This window comes from Zygotorulaspora mrakii, chromosome 5, assembly GCF_013402915.1.
Source record: "Zygotorulaspora mrakii chromosome 5, complete sequence".
Lineage (NCBI taxonomy): Eukaryota > Fungi > Ascomycota > Saccharomycetes > Saccharomycetales > Saccharomycetaceae > Zygotorulaspora > Zygotorulaspora mrakii.
In genome coordinates this window covers 1,101,620-1,118,511 of record NC_050723.1, presented here as the reverse complement: position 1 = coordinate 1,118,511, position 16,892 = coordinate 1,101,620, and the positions used below count along the sequence as shown (strand labels likewise).

Here is a 16,892-nt window from a genome sequence, read left to right as displayed (position 1 = left end):
CGTACTACCCATAGGCGGGCGGATCGGCAGATAGGGTATATGCCGGCGGTGAGGACGTTTCGCAAGGGGGCCTGTAGGTAGGCAACGAAAGGTTGCCGAGCATGTCGTTGTCTACAAGCAATATGGGGATTCGAAAGGTGAGATAGGTCATGGGTTTGAGGGTCCCCGAGCCATCGCTTCTCGAGCAATTGTTCAGGGTCAGCTGAACGTTCAACGTGTGCGTGATCTTTAAACGAGCGCGCTTGCGCAGCTGTGCACTGGGCTCACAATAGAATGGCCTTAGCCACGCGTTGGTGCTGCAGCTGGTGCCCGCGAGCTCGGGCACCAGCAAGTTGTCGATTTCGTAGAACTGATGGAATTCGTTTTCGATTTTTCGGCGCCCGTTCGGAAACTGGCAATCGTAAAGTTCACACGCGTTTTTTTTCACGTAAGATGTCGTTAACAGCATGTCGGTATCGCAGTCGATGCAGGGCACAGACGTTGATTGAGCAAGCAGGACTTTGATGTTTTCGATGGTCATCTTGGAGTGCAAACTTTTCATTATTCCGATCGTCAACTTGAAAGGCTCGCCAATTTCGATCATTTTTGTGGCAAGCATTATGTTGTAAAAAAACTCCTCGCGGTTCCAAGAACCCTCGATATTTATGGATTCATATTTCATTATAATATCTGAAATCGAAAGCACCCTTTTTACATCGACTCTGCGAGTCAGAATGATCGTATCATTTTTCCCCCTTGAATTTGAAATATTCATTCTGCTTTCAATTCTATACGCCGTTGTCCCTAGAATCGTTTCACAACTTGAAGGAAACTCATTTAGATTTACTGTGAATGTGAAGGGGAATTCATATACTCCCGGCGTCAAGCATTTCATCTGTCTTTCTGGCAGCAGATCCAGTTTAATTACTTTGAATGGGAGCAGATAAGAATCCAGAACGCCATCAACCGGATGCGACAAGAGTTTTATCACTTTTTCATCTGACTCTCTTTTCATGTTCAGTCTGTCTCTCCAGCTTTTTTTGTTTGTGTCCACAAAACATGCGTACTCCCCAATGAAGCATTTCAAATATATTGCATGACTCTTCATAATAATCGGTCTTTCCGTATTGGCTACGATCATGCGTACCGTGCCGCTGATACTCACACCGCTACTAAAATTATCCCGTATGTGTGACAAGTTATTAGCGTTTGGAATGTTGGCGGTCGAAGAAGATTCAAAAATAGGCGCTGTACGCGAGAGCGACGACGGATCGTCTCTCCGCATGGGCAAGTCTGGCAGGTAAATCTTTTCATTAGGCTGGTCTAGGATCAGCTCGATGGAAAATTTGTTTTCCGTGTCAACGCACAGCCAATTGTAAGGATTGCTGCCTAGCTCGATAGGATTATAGTAATATTCATAATGACCAGAGTCATTTCTTATAGTTGTGCCCAAGTTTTTCAGATTCACAAATTTCAGTAGCTTCCTGGACGCAGGCTCCGGTGTGTCTCTGTCCATAGTTTCATCTGTCGATAGTGGCTTCGTTGGTGTTCGCTCAATGGCTTGCCGCATTTGGTTCCACCTGCTGAAATCTGAAGCAACTGCCATTGACGACACGGATCTCACGGTTCTTTCGTAAAGTTTCAGTCCCATTGTCCTCTCGAAACTCAAGCGGTTCATGAGAGACATGCGAACTTATGGTCCAATTAGTCTCGGTATTTCAGGTAGCCGCCAGCTCTTATCCCTGCATATTTTTTTTTTTGGTTTTGTGACACAAAAACGAACCCCCAAAAAACGACAACAATCGAAGACCACGAAAAAGAGCGTTTCCAGGGTCTGCTATCGAGCCGTTTGGCAACTCAGAAGCCAAATGTTGCATACCCAGCTTAACGGCATTACGTAGGCTGCTGCTCCAAGAGAAAATCCTTCAAGAGCTGTCAAGAGAAACGGTCCACGAGAAGCATTCCACGAGAAGCATTCCAAGCAGAACAGTCCAAGTAAAATGTGCCGGTCCTGTATGGTGCTCATAAACGTGCGGCAGGGTCCATGTCTAAACTATCCTCCTATACTCCGGCAAACGGCGTCAGTTATTGCATTGCGACGCAAAATCTCGTTGTCCGGGACACGTTCGATCGAAATGACGGCGTTTTACACTCGAACCAGAATGCCAAAGAAATCTTATGTTTCTAGAACTGTCCGGAGTGCGTGCAAAACGATACGGAAATCTCGAGATACCGGCGTGGTGTGTGGAGTTTGTGCGTCTCAAATGAGCTAAATTTCTTTTTTTCGTTCTTTCTGCATTTCGTGGGATTCTTGTTCCCCCTTGCTTCTTTCTGGCAAGTCTCACGATGTTCCTTTGTTATCTGTATTAATATAAACATCGAAATTCAGTTTCGAATCCAACAAGAAAGCTCAGAAAGCAAGAGAGAAAGCGAGAGAGAAACAAGATATATAACTTGAGAGGGCAGGTTTCGTTACATGATAGTAGTAGTGCTGTGATTCGCTTTCTGGAGAAGATTAGAGTTTGTCAGTTTGTGTTTTTTATATTGGAGGCCATGTCGTATAATCAGTCTTCAGTGCAGAAGGCGTATGTCAACACGGGGGGTTTTGGAACCCGTAGCGCAATGCCTTTTGATGAGCAGCTGCTGCAGCAACCGCAGCAGCAGCAAATACCCATAAGCCCACCGCCGTTCCATTCTCCGATCGCATATGAGACTCCAGTGAGTCAGTCATCAGTCGGCAGTCATAGCTCGTCGAGCAGTAGCAGCACTGCGAGCAGCTGCGGAACCAGCGTCGAGTTCGAGACTCTGAGATTCAAGAATAATATGTGCAAATCCTTTGAAGACGACCTGTTTTACTGTCCCAGGTCTCTTCTGTCGGCGCAGGAACAGCTCACATGTGAAAAAATGGACATATTTATGGCAGAGCAAATGAGAGACGTTCAGAACCTGCAGCAGCAGAGTTCGTCACCAAGTCTAAGTTTTGCTAGGCCAAAGTTCAATCCATACACGTCGCAAAGTTTCAGTCCCGCTCCCAACGGCTAACCAAAGAAGGAACCCGGTGTATCCGCAAAGTGGTTACAGTTCTTCTACGTGCTGTGGAAGGGGGGTGGATGCATAGATTCATATATATTCATGTACTTGTAGTACATTAGAGATTTTTCGGTTTAGGTAACGGTTATCATTTGAATTTCTTTATATAGTCTCGGTTATATTATCAAAATTTAGTTTAATTTTGTATTATCACTTTTTTTCTTGCCTTGTATTCCGCCGTGTGGCCATTGTTGTCGAGGTAATGGGTTCTGCTTATTAAGACGTACAACAAGACTTTTCCAGAACTTTCACATATTTCAGAGTTAGACTTTGGAAGTGGGTTCAAGGGTTCTAAGATTATATTTTCATTTCGCATTTGTCAGGATATCCTCGGCTCAGTTGTCCCTGGCAATAAGTACGTTTTTCCCTTTTCTTATCAGTCCGGAAGAGGAAAAAAAGACACCGATAGAGGGCAGTTATACTCTCTATTAAAGTAGGCAACAAAGGCTTGCTTCATTTCTCACCTCCTATAAAGGAGCGAAGTTATAACCCAAGAGGATTTATTTGTTGTCAAACTCAATTTGGGGGTTGGACTGGTGTTGGACTGAGGTTGGACTGAGATTCCACCGGTTCTTGCGATGGCGTCGACGTTGCGCTCGCAGAATAGGCAGGTGAAGGCTATTTCGGGCTGCTTGGATTCATTCTTATTTGAATGCTGAATGAGATGTGTAAGATTGGCCTGCTACTGCCCTTTTAGAGTGCGGCTGAGAGAGCCATATAAGATGCAACTACTAAAGAAAAGTGAGTTTGAAAGTACTGAGAAAGGCAGCACAGTCAGTTGTTTGACATGGGAGTGGAGAATGCGAATTGCTCTACCTGAAGCATCTTTCTGGATTGCTGGGCTTTGTTTTCCTGCTGTCGCTAACTTTTGAATTGGCATGTTCAGGCGAACACCGCAAAAGATGAATTCGTTCAAAATCAAAACGGATCAGCTCCATCAAATATTTGAATGCAAGGTATTTGTTTCTCCTGTTGACCAAGACGGTAGACTGTTACTGTCCCTCTAACTTCACAGTACAGGATAAGAAAGCAGTATATCAAAAGGACTTTGACAATGACCACTCCGTAGGATGCGAGAGCTCCTGGTGCCTTGATGTAAGAGGAGCTATACCATGTAGAAAGCTTTCATCATTTTCATTGGCAGCAGATAAGTAATTTCTAGCACTGAGTGAACAAGTTGTTCCTCATTTGTTACCCGTCCGCGGTGGTTGTAGCGTTTAAAAAGGTTGACTTCCCCCCCTTTCCTAAAAGTTCGTGAAATTCAATCTGGTTTTCTCGCAAGATAGAAAATAACGAGAGGTCAAGACACCGAGACACCTGAAAGAATAAGTTCAACGCTGCACTGTTTAAGGCTAATTTCATTTAGGAAGTGACATAAGGTCATTTGTTCAATTGACAGCTAAAACATTTTCTTTTCAGCTTTGGTGGCCACTTTTTTTTAAATTGTATTTTGTTTTTATTTTGTTTTACTTTGGGTATACCACAAAGGTAATATAGGTAAAAGTCACTCACACTTGCATTTCATATCAATATGATGCGTGGCTTCAAACAGAAATTGATGAAGAAGGCCACTGGGTCTTCTTCATCAAATGGCCATAAGAAGAAAGATAAAGAAAAAGAATCTGTGTCGGAACACAAGAAGAGCAGTCCCACAGATTCATCGGGATCCACAACAGCCAACAGTAGTAGTAGATCATCCTCGGATAGAACAAAGGTGTCTTCTACTTCAGGTAACTCAAGCTCAGGTGGAGTGAGTTCTGGTTCTGGTCTGACCTCAGGTTCCAGTTCTGGTAAGCATCACTCAAGCAACGGTACCTCAAAACAAAAAACCCCAGGATCTTCTGGATCTTCAGGCTCCAAGCAAATGAGAAACGCAACCCCTGTTGCCTCTCTCACTTCAAAGGAAAGGGAGCAAGACTCGTCTCTAGCACTCCCATCAACTGCTCACTCCACCAAAGAGGATACATCAGGAGAACCGAGAAGCGGAGGCAAAAGTCATCCTACCCTAATAGCTGCAGCAACAATTCCCCAAACTTCTCCAAGCTCTATTGCAACAGCATCTTTTCCAACAAGTTCGCCCTACGCACTACCGGTACAAAGTGCGACAGGGGTAAACGCCTCTGCTAGAGATCATCTTTCCCCAGGAAACAGCCCTTCTTCATCACCTTCGGGTATAGATATTCCTAGGTTGTCGCACTCATTTGAAAAACTTCCTACACCTACAAAGCTGAATCCTGATACTGATGTTGATTTGATAAAGGTTCCACAACGTCATTCGTCTTCGAGGTTTGAACCCTCAAGATACACACAAATAACAAAACTCCCAAGCTTTGATGATGTATCACCGGAGGAAACTATAGCTCTTTTCATTGCAAAAGTAGACCAATGTAATACAATGTTTGACTTTAATGATCCAAGCTTCGATATTCAGGGAAAAGAAATAAAACGCATAACATTGCAAGAATTAATTGAATTCATTGTGACGAATAGATTCACTTACTCTCATGAAATGTATTCACATGTTGTTGCCATGTTTAAGATAAATCTGTTCAGACCCATACCACCACCAGTGAATCCAGTAGGTGACATATACGATCCGGATGAAGATGAACCAGTCAATGAATTAGCTTGGCCTCATATGCAATTAGTATATGAATTTTTTTTAAGATTCGTGGAAAGCCCTGACTTTAATCATCAAATAGCGAAACAGTACATTGACCAAGAATTTCTATTGAAATTATTAGAATTGTTTGATAGTGAAGATATAAGAGAGAGGGATTGTTTAAAAACAACTCTCCACAGAATTTATGGAAAGTTTTTAAGTTTAAGAAGTTTCATTCGTCGATCAATCAATAACATTTTTTTACAATTTGTTTATGAGACAGAAAGATTCAATGGTGTAGCAGAGTTATTAGAGATTCTAGGCTCCATTATCAACGGATTTGCATTACCTTTGAAAGAGGAACACAAGGTATTTCTCGTTAGAGTTTTAATTCCATTGCATAAAGTTAGATGCTTATCCCTTTATCACCCACAATTAGCATACTGTATCGTTCAGTTTTTAGAAAAGGAGCCCTTACTAACGGAAGAAGTAGTGATGGGACTGCTGCGTTATTGGCCCAAAATTAATTCCACAAAAGAAATCATGTTTTTGAACGAAATTGAAGATATATTTGAGGTTATTGAGCCACTAGAATTTATCAAGGTGGAGGTACCACTTTTTGTTCAGCTTGCAAAATGTATTTCATCGCCACATTTTCAAGTTGCAGAGAAGGTTTTAAGTTATTGGAATAACGAGTATTTCCTGAATCTATGCATTGAAAATGCAGAAGTCATCCTTCCGATTATTTTCCCCGCATTATATGAATTGACATCACAATTAGAATTGGATGCCGTAAATGGTGAAGATGGAACATCCGATCCTTACATGCTTGTTGAGCAAGCAATCAATTCAGGCTCATGGAACAGGGCAATTCATGCAATGGCTTTCAAAGCTTTAAAAATTTTTCTGGAAACGAACCCAATTCTTTATGAAAACTGTAATTCATTATATTTGTCCAGTGTTAAAGAGACGCAAAAACGTAAGGCGGAGAGAAAGGAAAACTGGAATAGATTAGACGAATATGTTAGAAATTTGAGAATTGGTGAGGAGAATGAGAAAACTTCAAATAATGTGAGTAGTATGGAAATTCAAGTCGAAGACAACACTCGAGATCATGAGCAAATGTTTGATGGTCAACAAGAGTGTTATAAAAAGAACGAACAACAGGTACTCGGGGACGAACAAAGGAAAGACCTGGGTGAGATAGCCGATACAAAATCCAGCAAAGGGATAGAACCCTCAAAGTAGAAGATACGCCAGTTACATTAAACTTCTCATGTTTCAAAAAGAGGAACAATACCCAGACATTATACAACTCTCAAGGTATTCTGTATTGTATATACTGTATATATGTGTATATATGTGTATATATGTGTATACATCATCAAAATCACAACCTGTTAGTTCAAGTGCTGTCAGTCTTTTCAATTTTTTAGGGAGGAAGACGAAGACCTTGTTTTTTTGTCTTGCACAGTTTTAACAACATTGAAGTTGTCAGGGGGGAGATAAAAATAATAAATCAAAAATTTGAAAAAACAGTAAATGGTATAATCAAAATATTATTAAACTCTCAATATGACTGCCTTTATCAACCAACAACTTCTATTCAATGGCTTTAAGAGACTAGCTTTAAATAGACTATCTGCCCCGGTTCGTTTTTCGACTCTGAGATTTCCTAAAGTGACACCTCGAGTAACAGGATTGACACTGGCAACCTCAATTGGAATTGCTGCTCCTTGGATACACAATTCCAGAAATCTGATTTATAATGATGCATTGGTCTCCTTTGAGGAGAAATCTGACCTGAAGCAGCAATTGGACTTTCCAAAAGAGCCTCCCGTCAAAAGAACATCACGCCTAAATGGAAAGGTAGACTATAGACAACTTTGCATTGGATCATTATGTGGTCTAGTCCTGGGTGTAATAATGGGAAAGATATCCACCTTACTGGTTTATTGCACTGGAGTTGGATTCTTGGCTTTACAGTGGTTACAGAATAGAGAAATCATCAACAAAAATGCCACCAGCCATCTATTTTCGAAATATATCATCAAGAGCGGCAAGGAGACGATTGATTTGAACACCTTGCTTTGGGAGAGGCCTAGTTTCAAGATATCATTTCTTTTGACTTTTATATTAGCTGCCGCTAATATTTGATTTGGAGTCATTTTGACATTTGACTTCTAGAATTTTATATCTATTTATGTATGTATGCATATTTGCAGAGGTAGCACTACAATTACTCATACGTAATTCCTTGAACGACTCTGGAAAAAGAATTGAATAATCAGTGCCTGTAAGACGCTGATTCCAACGGTAACACCCATTATTAGCAAAGATAGCCAAGTGAGTCTTGACCCAGTAGATTCGACAGTAGATTTATTCCTATGCTCCCTTCCTCTTAGATTACTCATTGTTTTGGTGATCATCAAAAGACTTCTATCAATCTCTTCAATTGAGTTACTGGCAATAATATCTTCAGGGGATTCTTCACCTTCACTGGCGATACTACCCTTTTCTAATTCTAATACAATTTCTATTTTTTTCAAAGCAGTTCCGTAGGTATTACTGAAACAGAATTCATATTGTCCCAAACCATATGATCTCACTAGAAAGTCAGAGAACTTTTTCTGCTTCTCATTCACAATTTCTGTTCCGTCTGGTGCAGTTATCTGGAAGTCAACTTCAAAGTTACCACCAGCCAAGACTTGATAGCTGACAACCAAAGAGTCATCGTGTGACACCAGATCAAAGTATAGGCATTCCTTGCTGAAGGCGGGAAGATTAATTGCTACTGGTGCATAATTCGAACTAGCGGCCTGAACTAAATTAGGCACACAAAGGAGAATTGCAGCAATTATAGAGTAAGAAAGAGATGTCATTGCACACAAACTTTGAGATTTCAATGTATACTTGCAAAACCTCCCTAGCCTATGACTTTCTAGCTGTAACAGGTTAAATTATTATGTAAGTGTGAGCCCTCTGTTTGGTTTAGTTAAATCATTTTTTTTTTCATTGAACACGTTAACCCAAAAAAAAGTGACCTTCCAAGAATATAATGCAACAAGACGCGTTCATCCTACTTAATGTGAAAAGAAGTGATCCTTGTCTATGGCGTTCATCTCTGCCTTTTTATAGTAAAATAGTTGTCTCTGAAGCTCAATTAAAAATAAATGGCTCTCACAGTGAGTGCTATCGGTAAGCCTATCAAGTAATTTGATTGCTAGTGAAACATCTCTTTGCGAAAGTTCCAAAAATTGCACGTCTTTGTGCCTCAGCAGTTGACATAAACGGACACCTCTGTATTCAAGGAGATCACATTTGTAGAGAGGATTGTGATCGTTTTCCATATATTTCAATGCGATGTCAATACCATGAGGATCTGCGTCTGTATAAATGCTCCAACTTTTGATACAGGATGCAAACGATTGAAGTTTATTTAAGAAAAGCCTTGTCAAAAAATCTGGATAGCCCTTTCCGGTAACAATTATAACGTTATGTGGCTGGAGCTCTTTACTATAGGCATCCACCAGTTTATTGTAGACTGCCTCTTTCTCGAGCACAATGAGTGCCAGTCTTGTATCTGTATATTCAACTAGTGTCAGTTTAGAGTTTTGCTTCAAGTGCGGGATCAACACAGAGGAATCTTTCATTATTGCGCTCTGCATGTCGTCAGTTTCCACATTAATCCCTAAAGTTGTGTAGCATAAGCCTTTCTGCGCGGGAACAATATTGAGATACTCTTTTGATGGTAAATGGAAGCTCCTCACAATTGTCGAAAGCCAATAATCTACTTTCTTTTGATTTCTATATAACTCAACATTGGAATAGTAGATGTCTCGTATCGTTCTCACCTCCTTTTCCTCCAAGCATTTATGGATGGTACGTAGCAGTGTAAGGAGAACTGAAATTTTATTAGTGGAATTAGGGTCATTCAAGCTGGGGAACAATAGTGGTTTCGCTGAGCCTCCCAAAATGAATTTAATCGGTTGCTGATGATGCTCGATGGAGTTTCTTGCTAGTGATAAAATTGATTCTATTGTGTCTAAAACAGATCCTTGAAAGACAGTTACATAAATTGTTCGTGACGGAGATTTCAATGCTTCTAAAAGGTCATGCTTGGTCGAGCATTGCTTCATATAGTCATTCAAACATTCTTTCATAATGATTTCTCGAGCGCAAAGCTGTTATAAACACATTTATATATATATATATATAACTGTGTATGTATATGGATCCTTGTTGATGATTTCATTTTTTTAGCGCAAGCTCGGCGGCTATTAGTATTTTTCTTCTAGAAATTTCAGCTTACTCTTGAAAGAGTCCCTATCCAAATAACACCCTCTGAACCACCTTGAAGACCCCGTAAAAGCAGTTCTAGCGTGGAGAATTCTTCTGTTGTTGAAAATGACACATGTATTCTCTGGCAATTTCAGCTTGAATTGATTTTCTGGTTGGTTGATGTGACTATCAAAGATGCCCAAGGCATGGGTGAAGTCTCTAAATAGAAATCTCTCAGTTAATTTACCGGGTGAGGTTTGAGTCTCTGGAGATTTTTCATAAATACCTGTTGTAAACTCACTTTGGAAAGGCGGGGAGTACATCACATTTTTTATCAAAGACTCATAGTTACTCATCATAGTATTCGATTCGTTAATGTCGTAATGCTCAACCATTGGCCTGGACTGATAAAACCTATACCCATCCTTCATATAATGATAATTGACAGGTACATGTTGCATTGCCTCGTATCCTTCCGCATCCTGTTCACGAACAAATCGAGCTGCATGGAATGCATCGACAAAAAGACTCGTCCCTGCATCTCCCTCCTCATAGGGATTGTGAATCGAGTGCAGCAATTGAAACCCCGGTACGTTCTCCAAATACAACAGGTCCTGATGAAATGGCAGCGCCAGATTGGAGTAAGCAATATTTGAAGTGGTGTGAGTTGAATTTTTCACATCAAACGTTTCCCCATAAAATGTGCTTCTGATAGGACCTATTCTCTCGCAGATCTTCTTAACGGCATCATGATCTCCCTTATCGATATTGCTAACGAACGTCAAGCCGTACCTTTGCAAATTGACCAAGGCCTGGTACAAGATTTTTTCGTCGCTCAGAAACTCTGCAAAACTGGTAGACACCAACTCGCCCATGTTCTTCTTCAACGTGTCTTCATCCCACAGCACAGGCCGATGCTTCGATGACGACTTTCTCAACGAGTTTGTCACAAAAGTTGACCCCTTGAACTCGTAGAAGAAATCCAATGAGTACTTGTACGAATCACCGTCCTTCCAGCTGATTTCCACGTTTTTGGAATCTGGCGTGATCCTGACCATTTCCGGCACTGTCGAGGCTGGATTTAGCACCAATTGGCCCGTCGTGAAGAGTTTCTGCCCCGAAGCAGGATCAACTGAACGCCCGGACTTGCACGAGTCCCTCAGGAAAAGATTGTTGAACGTCACTGTGAATGGTTCATGATTGGGAGTATCGCTCGTGATAAATGTTATTGTGGTTGAATCCTTACTGAAAAACGTCTTGAGTATTCTGGCGTCACTTTCTGGCGAACTCAATCTGCCCCGTTTAGGTAGTCCAGCAGTGTAGCACCGTCTGGCAATCGATTTAAAAAGCATTCGCTGGCAAAGCATTCCTCGAACAGGTGAAAAACAAATAATGCTCCAAGAACTTCAATTCCTGTATATTTTATACCGTGACCTGAAAGGATACACTTGTAAACGTTTTATATTCCCCTGATATCATTGATAATCATGTTGAATTAATGGCGCCAGTCCAGGTGATATCCCGGCCCTTCGTTGTGTCGTTCTTCAAAGGGCGCGCAGGTTTCGCTGACCTGTATGGGGAAGGGGGCATAAAGACGGAAAGGGGAAGGTGCGGAGGCGCACGAGGCTGCAAAACCGGACAAGTGTCGGACAAATGTTGAACAATACGCCGGACAGCTATTACCAAGATATTGAATAATCCATCATATTGAATACACATTTAAACATATGTATATTCTATTCTAATCTATATAGGTGCAACTGCTCCTTAATTGTGCATTGGTATTGTAGTGGCATGTGAGCAGCACTTGTTTTATTTAAATGTGTAGAATGGGATTGCAAAAGGTGAAGAATCCACGGGCTCGTCGAACTATGCTCAGATCACAAAAATGTGGGCGATTGCAGTACACAGAGTAAAGAGGTAGTACCACAGACCACCTTGTTTTTCGGTGAGGGCGAAACCGCTTGATCTCGAAGTTGTAGTAGGGGCTGTGCCCGATATTGAGGCCAAGGCGCTCGAATAGGACTGGGAGGTGGAGAAATCTGCGAGCAAAGAAGATATGTCTGAGACCGATATGTTGGCGCCGAATTGTGTGGAGTTCGATAGGAAGGTCGCGACGTTACCGTCGGAATCGAACACTACTCCGCCTCTCATTGTGTTTTGGGTGTCTCTAGGAATGTACCCATACGATTGGATACCAGTACCTAGATCTTCAATCCCTTGGAAAGTGTGGAATGTGGAGTAAAAGTTGTCCCTTTGGGTGCCGTTCATGACTTCGAAGATATCGAATTCACCGCACCCACTTGCCCAGCATGAACAGTTCGCATTTGAGGGGTATTGAGAAGTCCTTGGAATGTTATCGTTCAATAGCCAGATTGCTGGCAAGTCGTAATAACTGAAGGAAGATGAATTGGTTTGGGTCTCTCTTGGCATCTCGAATTCAAATAAGAACATCTTGGTTTCACCATCAAATCCGTAGTATGCTGGGATTCCATCACGGTAAACACCACAACCTCTTCCTAGGCCGGAGTTGGGACAAGACACATTGGAGAAAATGGCGTACTCTTCATCCGAGCTGATGTAATTGTCTGATCTTAATAATGTGGAACCCGCAGCCTTCGTAAGACCATCATAGCTGACATAATCCAAAGCTCTTCCCAAGCACGAAGAGTTATCACCAACATTTCCCATGAATGTGACGTTATCGCTCACCTGTGAGGATGCTCCATAGTATGCTCTACGGGTCCATGAATCAGTACCGTCGTCACCAATAACGTATTGTCCTGTGGTATAGTAAGCAAACTGACTTAATCTCAAGGGTCCACGGAAATGAACTGAAACATGGTCTGCTAATGGCGCATTGTTTCCTGAGAACCACTGTCTCTCACCAACCTCACAGGTGCACCTGTCCGCATCGCCAATGTTCCTAAATCTAGAAACTGGTTGGAATGTACCGGCAAAACCGACATTGCTGAAGGTTATCTTATCGAAAGCTCTCACTTGGCCCCGCGCGACTGCCAAACAACAACAGAGAACTACGGAAATGGTCAGTGCTGAATTAATCATCTTAAATCGCTGGAAAAATCTCAGCCAAATGTACTAAATGAATGAACTTGAACTCTAAAAGTTTATCTAGGGCTTACGTGATCTGCACAGTGTGTTCAGCTCGTGTTAAATTCTGGATCTTTTCGAGTAATATATATTTATATATTTATAATTCAAAGATTTTCATGGCTGTCTTTGCCGAGCCTTCGAAAAACTCCTATCATACATGATGAAAAACTTTCCTATGTAGAAACAAAAAAGACGGAAATAGAAATTTTCCAGATGGGCTTCCTGTATCGTGGCCTAGCGGCTTGGCATCATTAACGCAGGGATTCACATTTTAAGTGCATCAGGTAGCCGAAAATGAGTGCACAGATCTTAGCAGAAACCTTCGAGAGCGTCTATCTGTGCATTGAAACTTTCGCGATCAAGGGAATAGCGATTGCGTATAAAGTTGTGCCTAATACAGCTAAACCAGTCCACCTTTTGTACAGTGTTCTCATATAGTCGTGCTCTTTCAATGTCTCTGCTGCAACCTGTGTGAGATGGAGAGTCTTATCAGATATGGAAGGTCCGCCCTCTTGAGTGAAATTGATGCACTCGACAGAGCCCTCAGAGTCGCCGTAATCTATTTCGGATGCCGTGTCTTGCGCTCCATTCACTTGCTCTATGTACTCCACAGTCTTTGAGTCCACTTCGAAGTACCTCCTCCTAAAATCAGCCGTAGCCTCGTATCTTGTAGGGGGTTCGTACTGTTCCAGGTGGCAGCATCTCGGTTCATGATTTGGAACCCATTGGACGCTTATATACACAAACAGATTTGCAAACCAAAATAGCGGTAATACAAATCCCCCAATGCAAAACCAAGGCAGAACGTACTTGTATCTGTGGCTGAGATTGCAAGACATGCATTCGCAACAGGCCACTGGCACCTCTTCCTCGAAAGGAGCTACTAAATATTTTGTATCGCCGATAGGCGTACTGCAGTCGGCAGTGCCATCTAAAGAGCTGCTCATTGATGATGATGCATGCACGTTGTCAGGTATTTCATCTATTTTAATCTTGAAGACAAAAAATGGATGAATTATCACCTTTTAAATACTGCATCCTCTTGAGAGCTCTTCAGTAATTGCACTTTTCATGAACGTTTAATAAATGCAACATAGTTCATCTTAATCATACGAAATATACGAAATACATGGCTCCGTTTTGTTTGTGACGTCCTGCCTGTCACACATGTAACTTCCTAAAAGAGTCGTTACAATAAAGAAAAAAAAAAGGCTTTTGCGCATCCGCTAAGAATAATGATATATGTCAGTTTTGAAGGTCAAATCCTAATTAATAATTACTTACAAGTTATTACTTTTTTGTTAGAGCCTTTTTTTGTTTATACTTTTGCAGAAACTTTTCCATATAGCTTTTTGCAAATTGTTTAACCTTTGTTTTCTTTTCTTTACTAGGCTGATCTGGTGGAACTTTAGTTTTATCTTTTTTCAGTTCTTTGGATGTCAAAATTTTCACAATATCTTTGGCACATTGTTTGATATGTTCATGTGGTATTTGGTTATCCCTTTCATAATTTCGTAATAAGTTTGGAACGAACGACGCAAAGAATTTATTCCACTTATGTTCCAAGTGCATAGAATGAGACAGCTTCTTCTTCTGCAATCTTTGCTCCTCTTTTATTCGTTCAAGCTTCAAATTTTCCTCTCTTTCTAACTCCCTGTTTCGATTAGCTTCTGCAATAATTTCTAATAGGTCGTTCTTCTTTCGGTTTTCCATGTCTAATTTTAACTTCATTTGTTTGATTTCTTCTTCCTTTGCTCTCTGGATCATATCATTTTCCTTTTCAAGTCTCCTTAATTTCATCTTTTCATATTCATCATCGTCTAACCTCATCCTTTTCGGAATTATGGCATTTCTTTGATCTATTAACTTGCCGTTACCATTCGTTTGTAAACCGTTAGAACTAAACGTTTTTGAGGATCCTGAAGGAGGATGATGTAATTTTGTCTTTAATTGGGCATTATAATACATTGGCTTACCATTTTCGTGAACAACTTCCCATCCGACAGGTAATCTTATTCTTCTGAAGTCAACCATCTTTTTTGACGCCTCACTTATATCTCTTTTAGTTATACGTTTATAGGTTTCAAATTCATTCCATTTGCTTATTAGGAGATCACAGCTTTCGCTTAATGGTTTTGAAATTTCTTTAAGGTGCATCACTGCCACGTCAATTTGCGAATTTACGATACCATTCTTTGTTGTCTTCGGTAATGATAGTAAAACGTCCAATAATCGATTTTCAGTCTCGATGTCATTTTCAAAAATTTTCAGAAGTTTAGTAAAACAAGTATATCCATGCAGTTTTATTACATGGTGGTATAAAGTTTCGTCTTCCAATTTCTCTATTCGCCCGAAAAGTTTGAGAGCTATCAATGAATCTTCAGCCTGTAACAGAGCACTCATGACCTTGGTAACATCATCCGGTTTTTTGCACGGCTCAGGATTTAGAGATTCGACAAACTCAATATTATAATTATTATCTTCAGCTTTTTTGATCTTCTCACCTTGACTCTTTTTCCATTTGATCCATTTCTTTTCCATCGCTGTTCTGACTCCTAAGGCATCGGCTATGTTCTGCGGCAACAAAGATGCAGCATCTGTTTGAGTCTTACCCCCGAGAAATCCTATACAATTGGGCTCCCCACAATAACATTTCTGGGCAGTTGCACCATATCTATCCACGTTGTAATCAAATGTGATCTCTTCACCTTTCTCAATTTTTCTTTTTGCAAAGATGCCCATTCTCAATTTTCCCGCAACCACCCATTTGCTGACATAAGCATTAGGATTACAAGAATGGTTGCAGAATCTAGCCAAAGAGCCTTTACGTGTAGCGTCAATGAACTCAGAATTTTGAAGCATCATGAAGTAGAAATGCTTGAGACCTTTCTCATCGTAATCAGCCAATCTTCGTCGAAATTCATTCTCTGCAATAACTTCCCCTTTGTATTCATATACAAATTGATTCTCATCGATGTCTTTTTCGGCCCTAACACCGTAGCCTTTCATCTCAGTTCGGAATACAGCTATCTCTGCGTACTCTTTCCTTTGAAATCTTTGATTCCCACAATTGTCTCCACAAGAGCCACATAGCCCATTAACACATTCAATCAAAGTCAACCTGTTAATACAGTCAGAGTTTTCTCCACAAGCATGATTGGTACCATCTATGATTTCCTCGTAACAGTCACACTCCATAAATTCATTGTGCTTGGAGGCTCCCAAACTTTTGGGCGTGTATGTACACTCGTCGAGCGTCTCGAAGGTGCCTTGAGCTTCTTCTGTTTTATCGGGCTCATCTCCATAGAGTCTGGGTCCCCCCAAGTCTGTAAGGGTTTTTTTTGGCGGCGATTCTGACATAGCAATCAGCCAATAACCAAAGTGATTGGAACTCAAAGGAAGACCTGGTATTTTTCTGCTTTGATCATCTCATCTTTGTTATTTCATCTGTTATAAGACTTGAAATAAACAATTTTTCAACCCGTTCAACGCGATTCTCTTCCGATTACTCGAAAACGATGGGACTAATCTTAATTAGTCAAATGTATCTTTCAACTAAATAATCATCCTATTTAAAGATCTGGCGTGGTAATTTAGATCATCTCTCGCTGACATATGCATCTTAATTTTTTCCCGTGCTAGACTGCCATCGGTTTGATGGCACACCTTCTACAGAGATTGCATTAGAGTGCTTTTTGACATCTTGTGACATTCTCCCTGGCTGCCATGAGATCACCTTCAGCTGCTATCAACTAAATGCAGGGTCTGCCATGTCACGGCACATAAATTAGTTCAAACACGTAAGCATGTAATGTCAAATATTTTG

The 16,892-nt window shown here is 40.9% G+C and overlaps 10 protein-coding genes across 10 annotated transcripts; 3 read left to right on the top strand and 7 right to left on the bottom strand.

Moving 5' to 3' along the window:
• Nucleotides 1-4: 4 nt before the first annotated feature.
• On the bottom strand, nt 5-1,666 carry SPO23 (Spo23p; the record flags this gene model as incomplete). Its single annotated transcript, XM_037289289.1, has 1 exon — nt 5-1,666. One exon carries the CDS (start codon nt 1,664-1,666, stop codon nt 5-7), a length of 1,662 nt encoding a protein of 553 aa, XP_037145184.1.
• Nucleotides 1,667-2,532: 866 nt separating this feature from the next.
• HG535_0E05400 (uncharacterized protein) lies at nt 2,533-3,021 on the top strand (the record flags this gene model as incomplete). Its single annotated transcript, XM_037289288.1, has 1 exon — nt 2,533-3,021. The coding sequence occupies one exon, from the start codon at nt 2,533-2,535 to the stop codon at nt 3,019-3,021; it is 489 nt and encodes a 162-aa protein (XP_037145183.1).
• Nucleotides 3,022-4,600: 1,579 nt separating this feature from the next.
• Nucleotides 4,601-6,919, top strand: RTS1 (protein phosphatase 2A regulatory subunit RTS1; the record flags this gene model as incomplete). Its single annotated transcript, XM_037289287.1, has 1 exon — nt 4,601-6,919. The coding sequence occupies one exon, from the start codon at nt 4,601-4,603 to the stop codon at nt 6,917-6,919; it is 2,319 nt and encodes a 772-aa protein (XP_037145182.1).
• Nucleotides 6,920-7,246: 327 nt separating this feature from the next.
• On the top strand, nt 7,247-7,828 carry FUN14 (Fun14p; the record flags this gene model as incomplete). The annotated part of the gene is made up of 1 exon (XM_037289286.1): nt 7,247-7,828. One exon carries the CDS (start codon nt 7,247-7,249, stop codon nt 7,826-7,828), a length of 582 nt encoding a protein of 193 aa, XP_037145181.1.
• Nucleotides 7,829-7,914: 86 nt separating this feature from the next.
• Nucleotides 7,915-8,553, bottom strand: ERP4 (Erp4p; the record flags this gene model as incomplete). Its single annotated transcript, XM_037289285.1, has 1 exon — nt 7,915-8,553. The coding sequence occupies one exon, from the start codon at nt 8,551-8,553 to the stop codon at nt 7,915-7,917; it is 639 nt and encodes a 212-aa protein (XP_037145180.1).
• Nucleotides 8,554-8,754: 201 nt separating this feature from the next.
• SPO11 (DNA topoisomerase (ATP-hydrolyzing)) lies at nt 8,755-9,834 on the bottom strand (the record flags this gene model as incomplete). The annotated part of the gene is made up of 1 exon (XM_037289284.1): nt 8,755-9,834. The coding sequence occupies one exon, from the start codon at nt 9,832-9,834 to the stop codon at nt 8,755-8,757; it is 1,080 nt and encodes a 359-aa protein (XP_037145179.1).
• Nucleotides 9,835-9,951: 117 nt separating this feature from the next.
• Nucleotides 9,952-11,319, bottom strand: AIM17 (Aim17p; the record flags this gene model as incomplete). Its single annotated transcript, XM_037289283.1, has 1 exon — nt 9,952-11,319. The coding sequence occupies one exon, from the start codon at nt 11,317-11,319 to the stop codon at nt 9,952-9,954; it is 1,368 nt and encodes a 455-aa protein (XP_037145178.1).
• A 508-nt stretch (nt 11,320-11,827) lies between these two features.
• On the bottom strand, nt 11,828-13,018 carry TOH1 (Toh1p; the record flags this gene model as incomplete). Its single annotated transcript, XM_037289282.1, has 1 exon — nt 11,828-13,018. The coding sequence occupies one exon, from the start codon at nt 13,016-13,018 to the stop codon at nt 11,828-11,830; it is 1,191 nt and encodes a 396-aa protein (XP_037145177.1).
• Nucleotides 13,019-13,398: 380 nt separating this feature from the next.
• Nucleotides 13,399-14,013, bottom strand: ASG7 (Asg7p; the record flags this gene model as incomplete). Its single annotated transcript, XM_037289281.1, has 1 exon — nt 13,399-14,013. The coding sequence occupies one exon, from the start codon at nt 14,011-14,013 to the stop codon at nt 13,399-13,401; it is 615 nt and encodes a 204-aa protein (XP_037145176.1).
• A 343-nt stretch (nt 14,014-14,356) lies between these two features.
• On the bottom strand, nt 14,357-16,426 carry SET2 (histone methyltransferase SET2; the record flags this gene model as incomplete). Its single annotated transcript, XM_037289280.1, has 1 exon — nt 14,357-16,426. One exon carries the CDS (start codon nt 16,424-16,426, stop codon nt 14,357-14,359), a length of 2,070 nt encoding a protein of 689 aa, XP_037145175.1.
• Nucleotides 16,427-16,892: the final 466 nt, after the last annotated feature.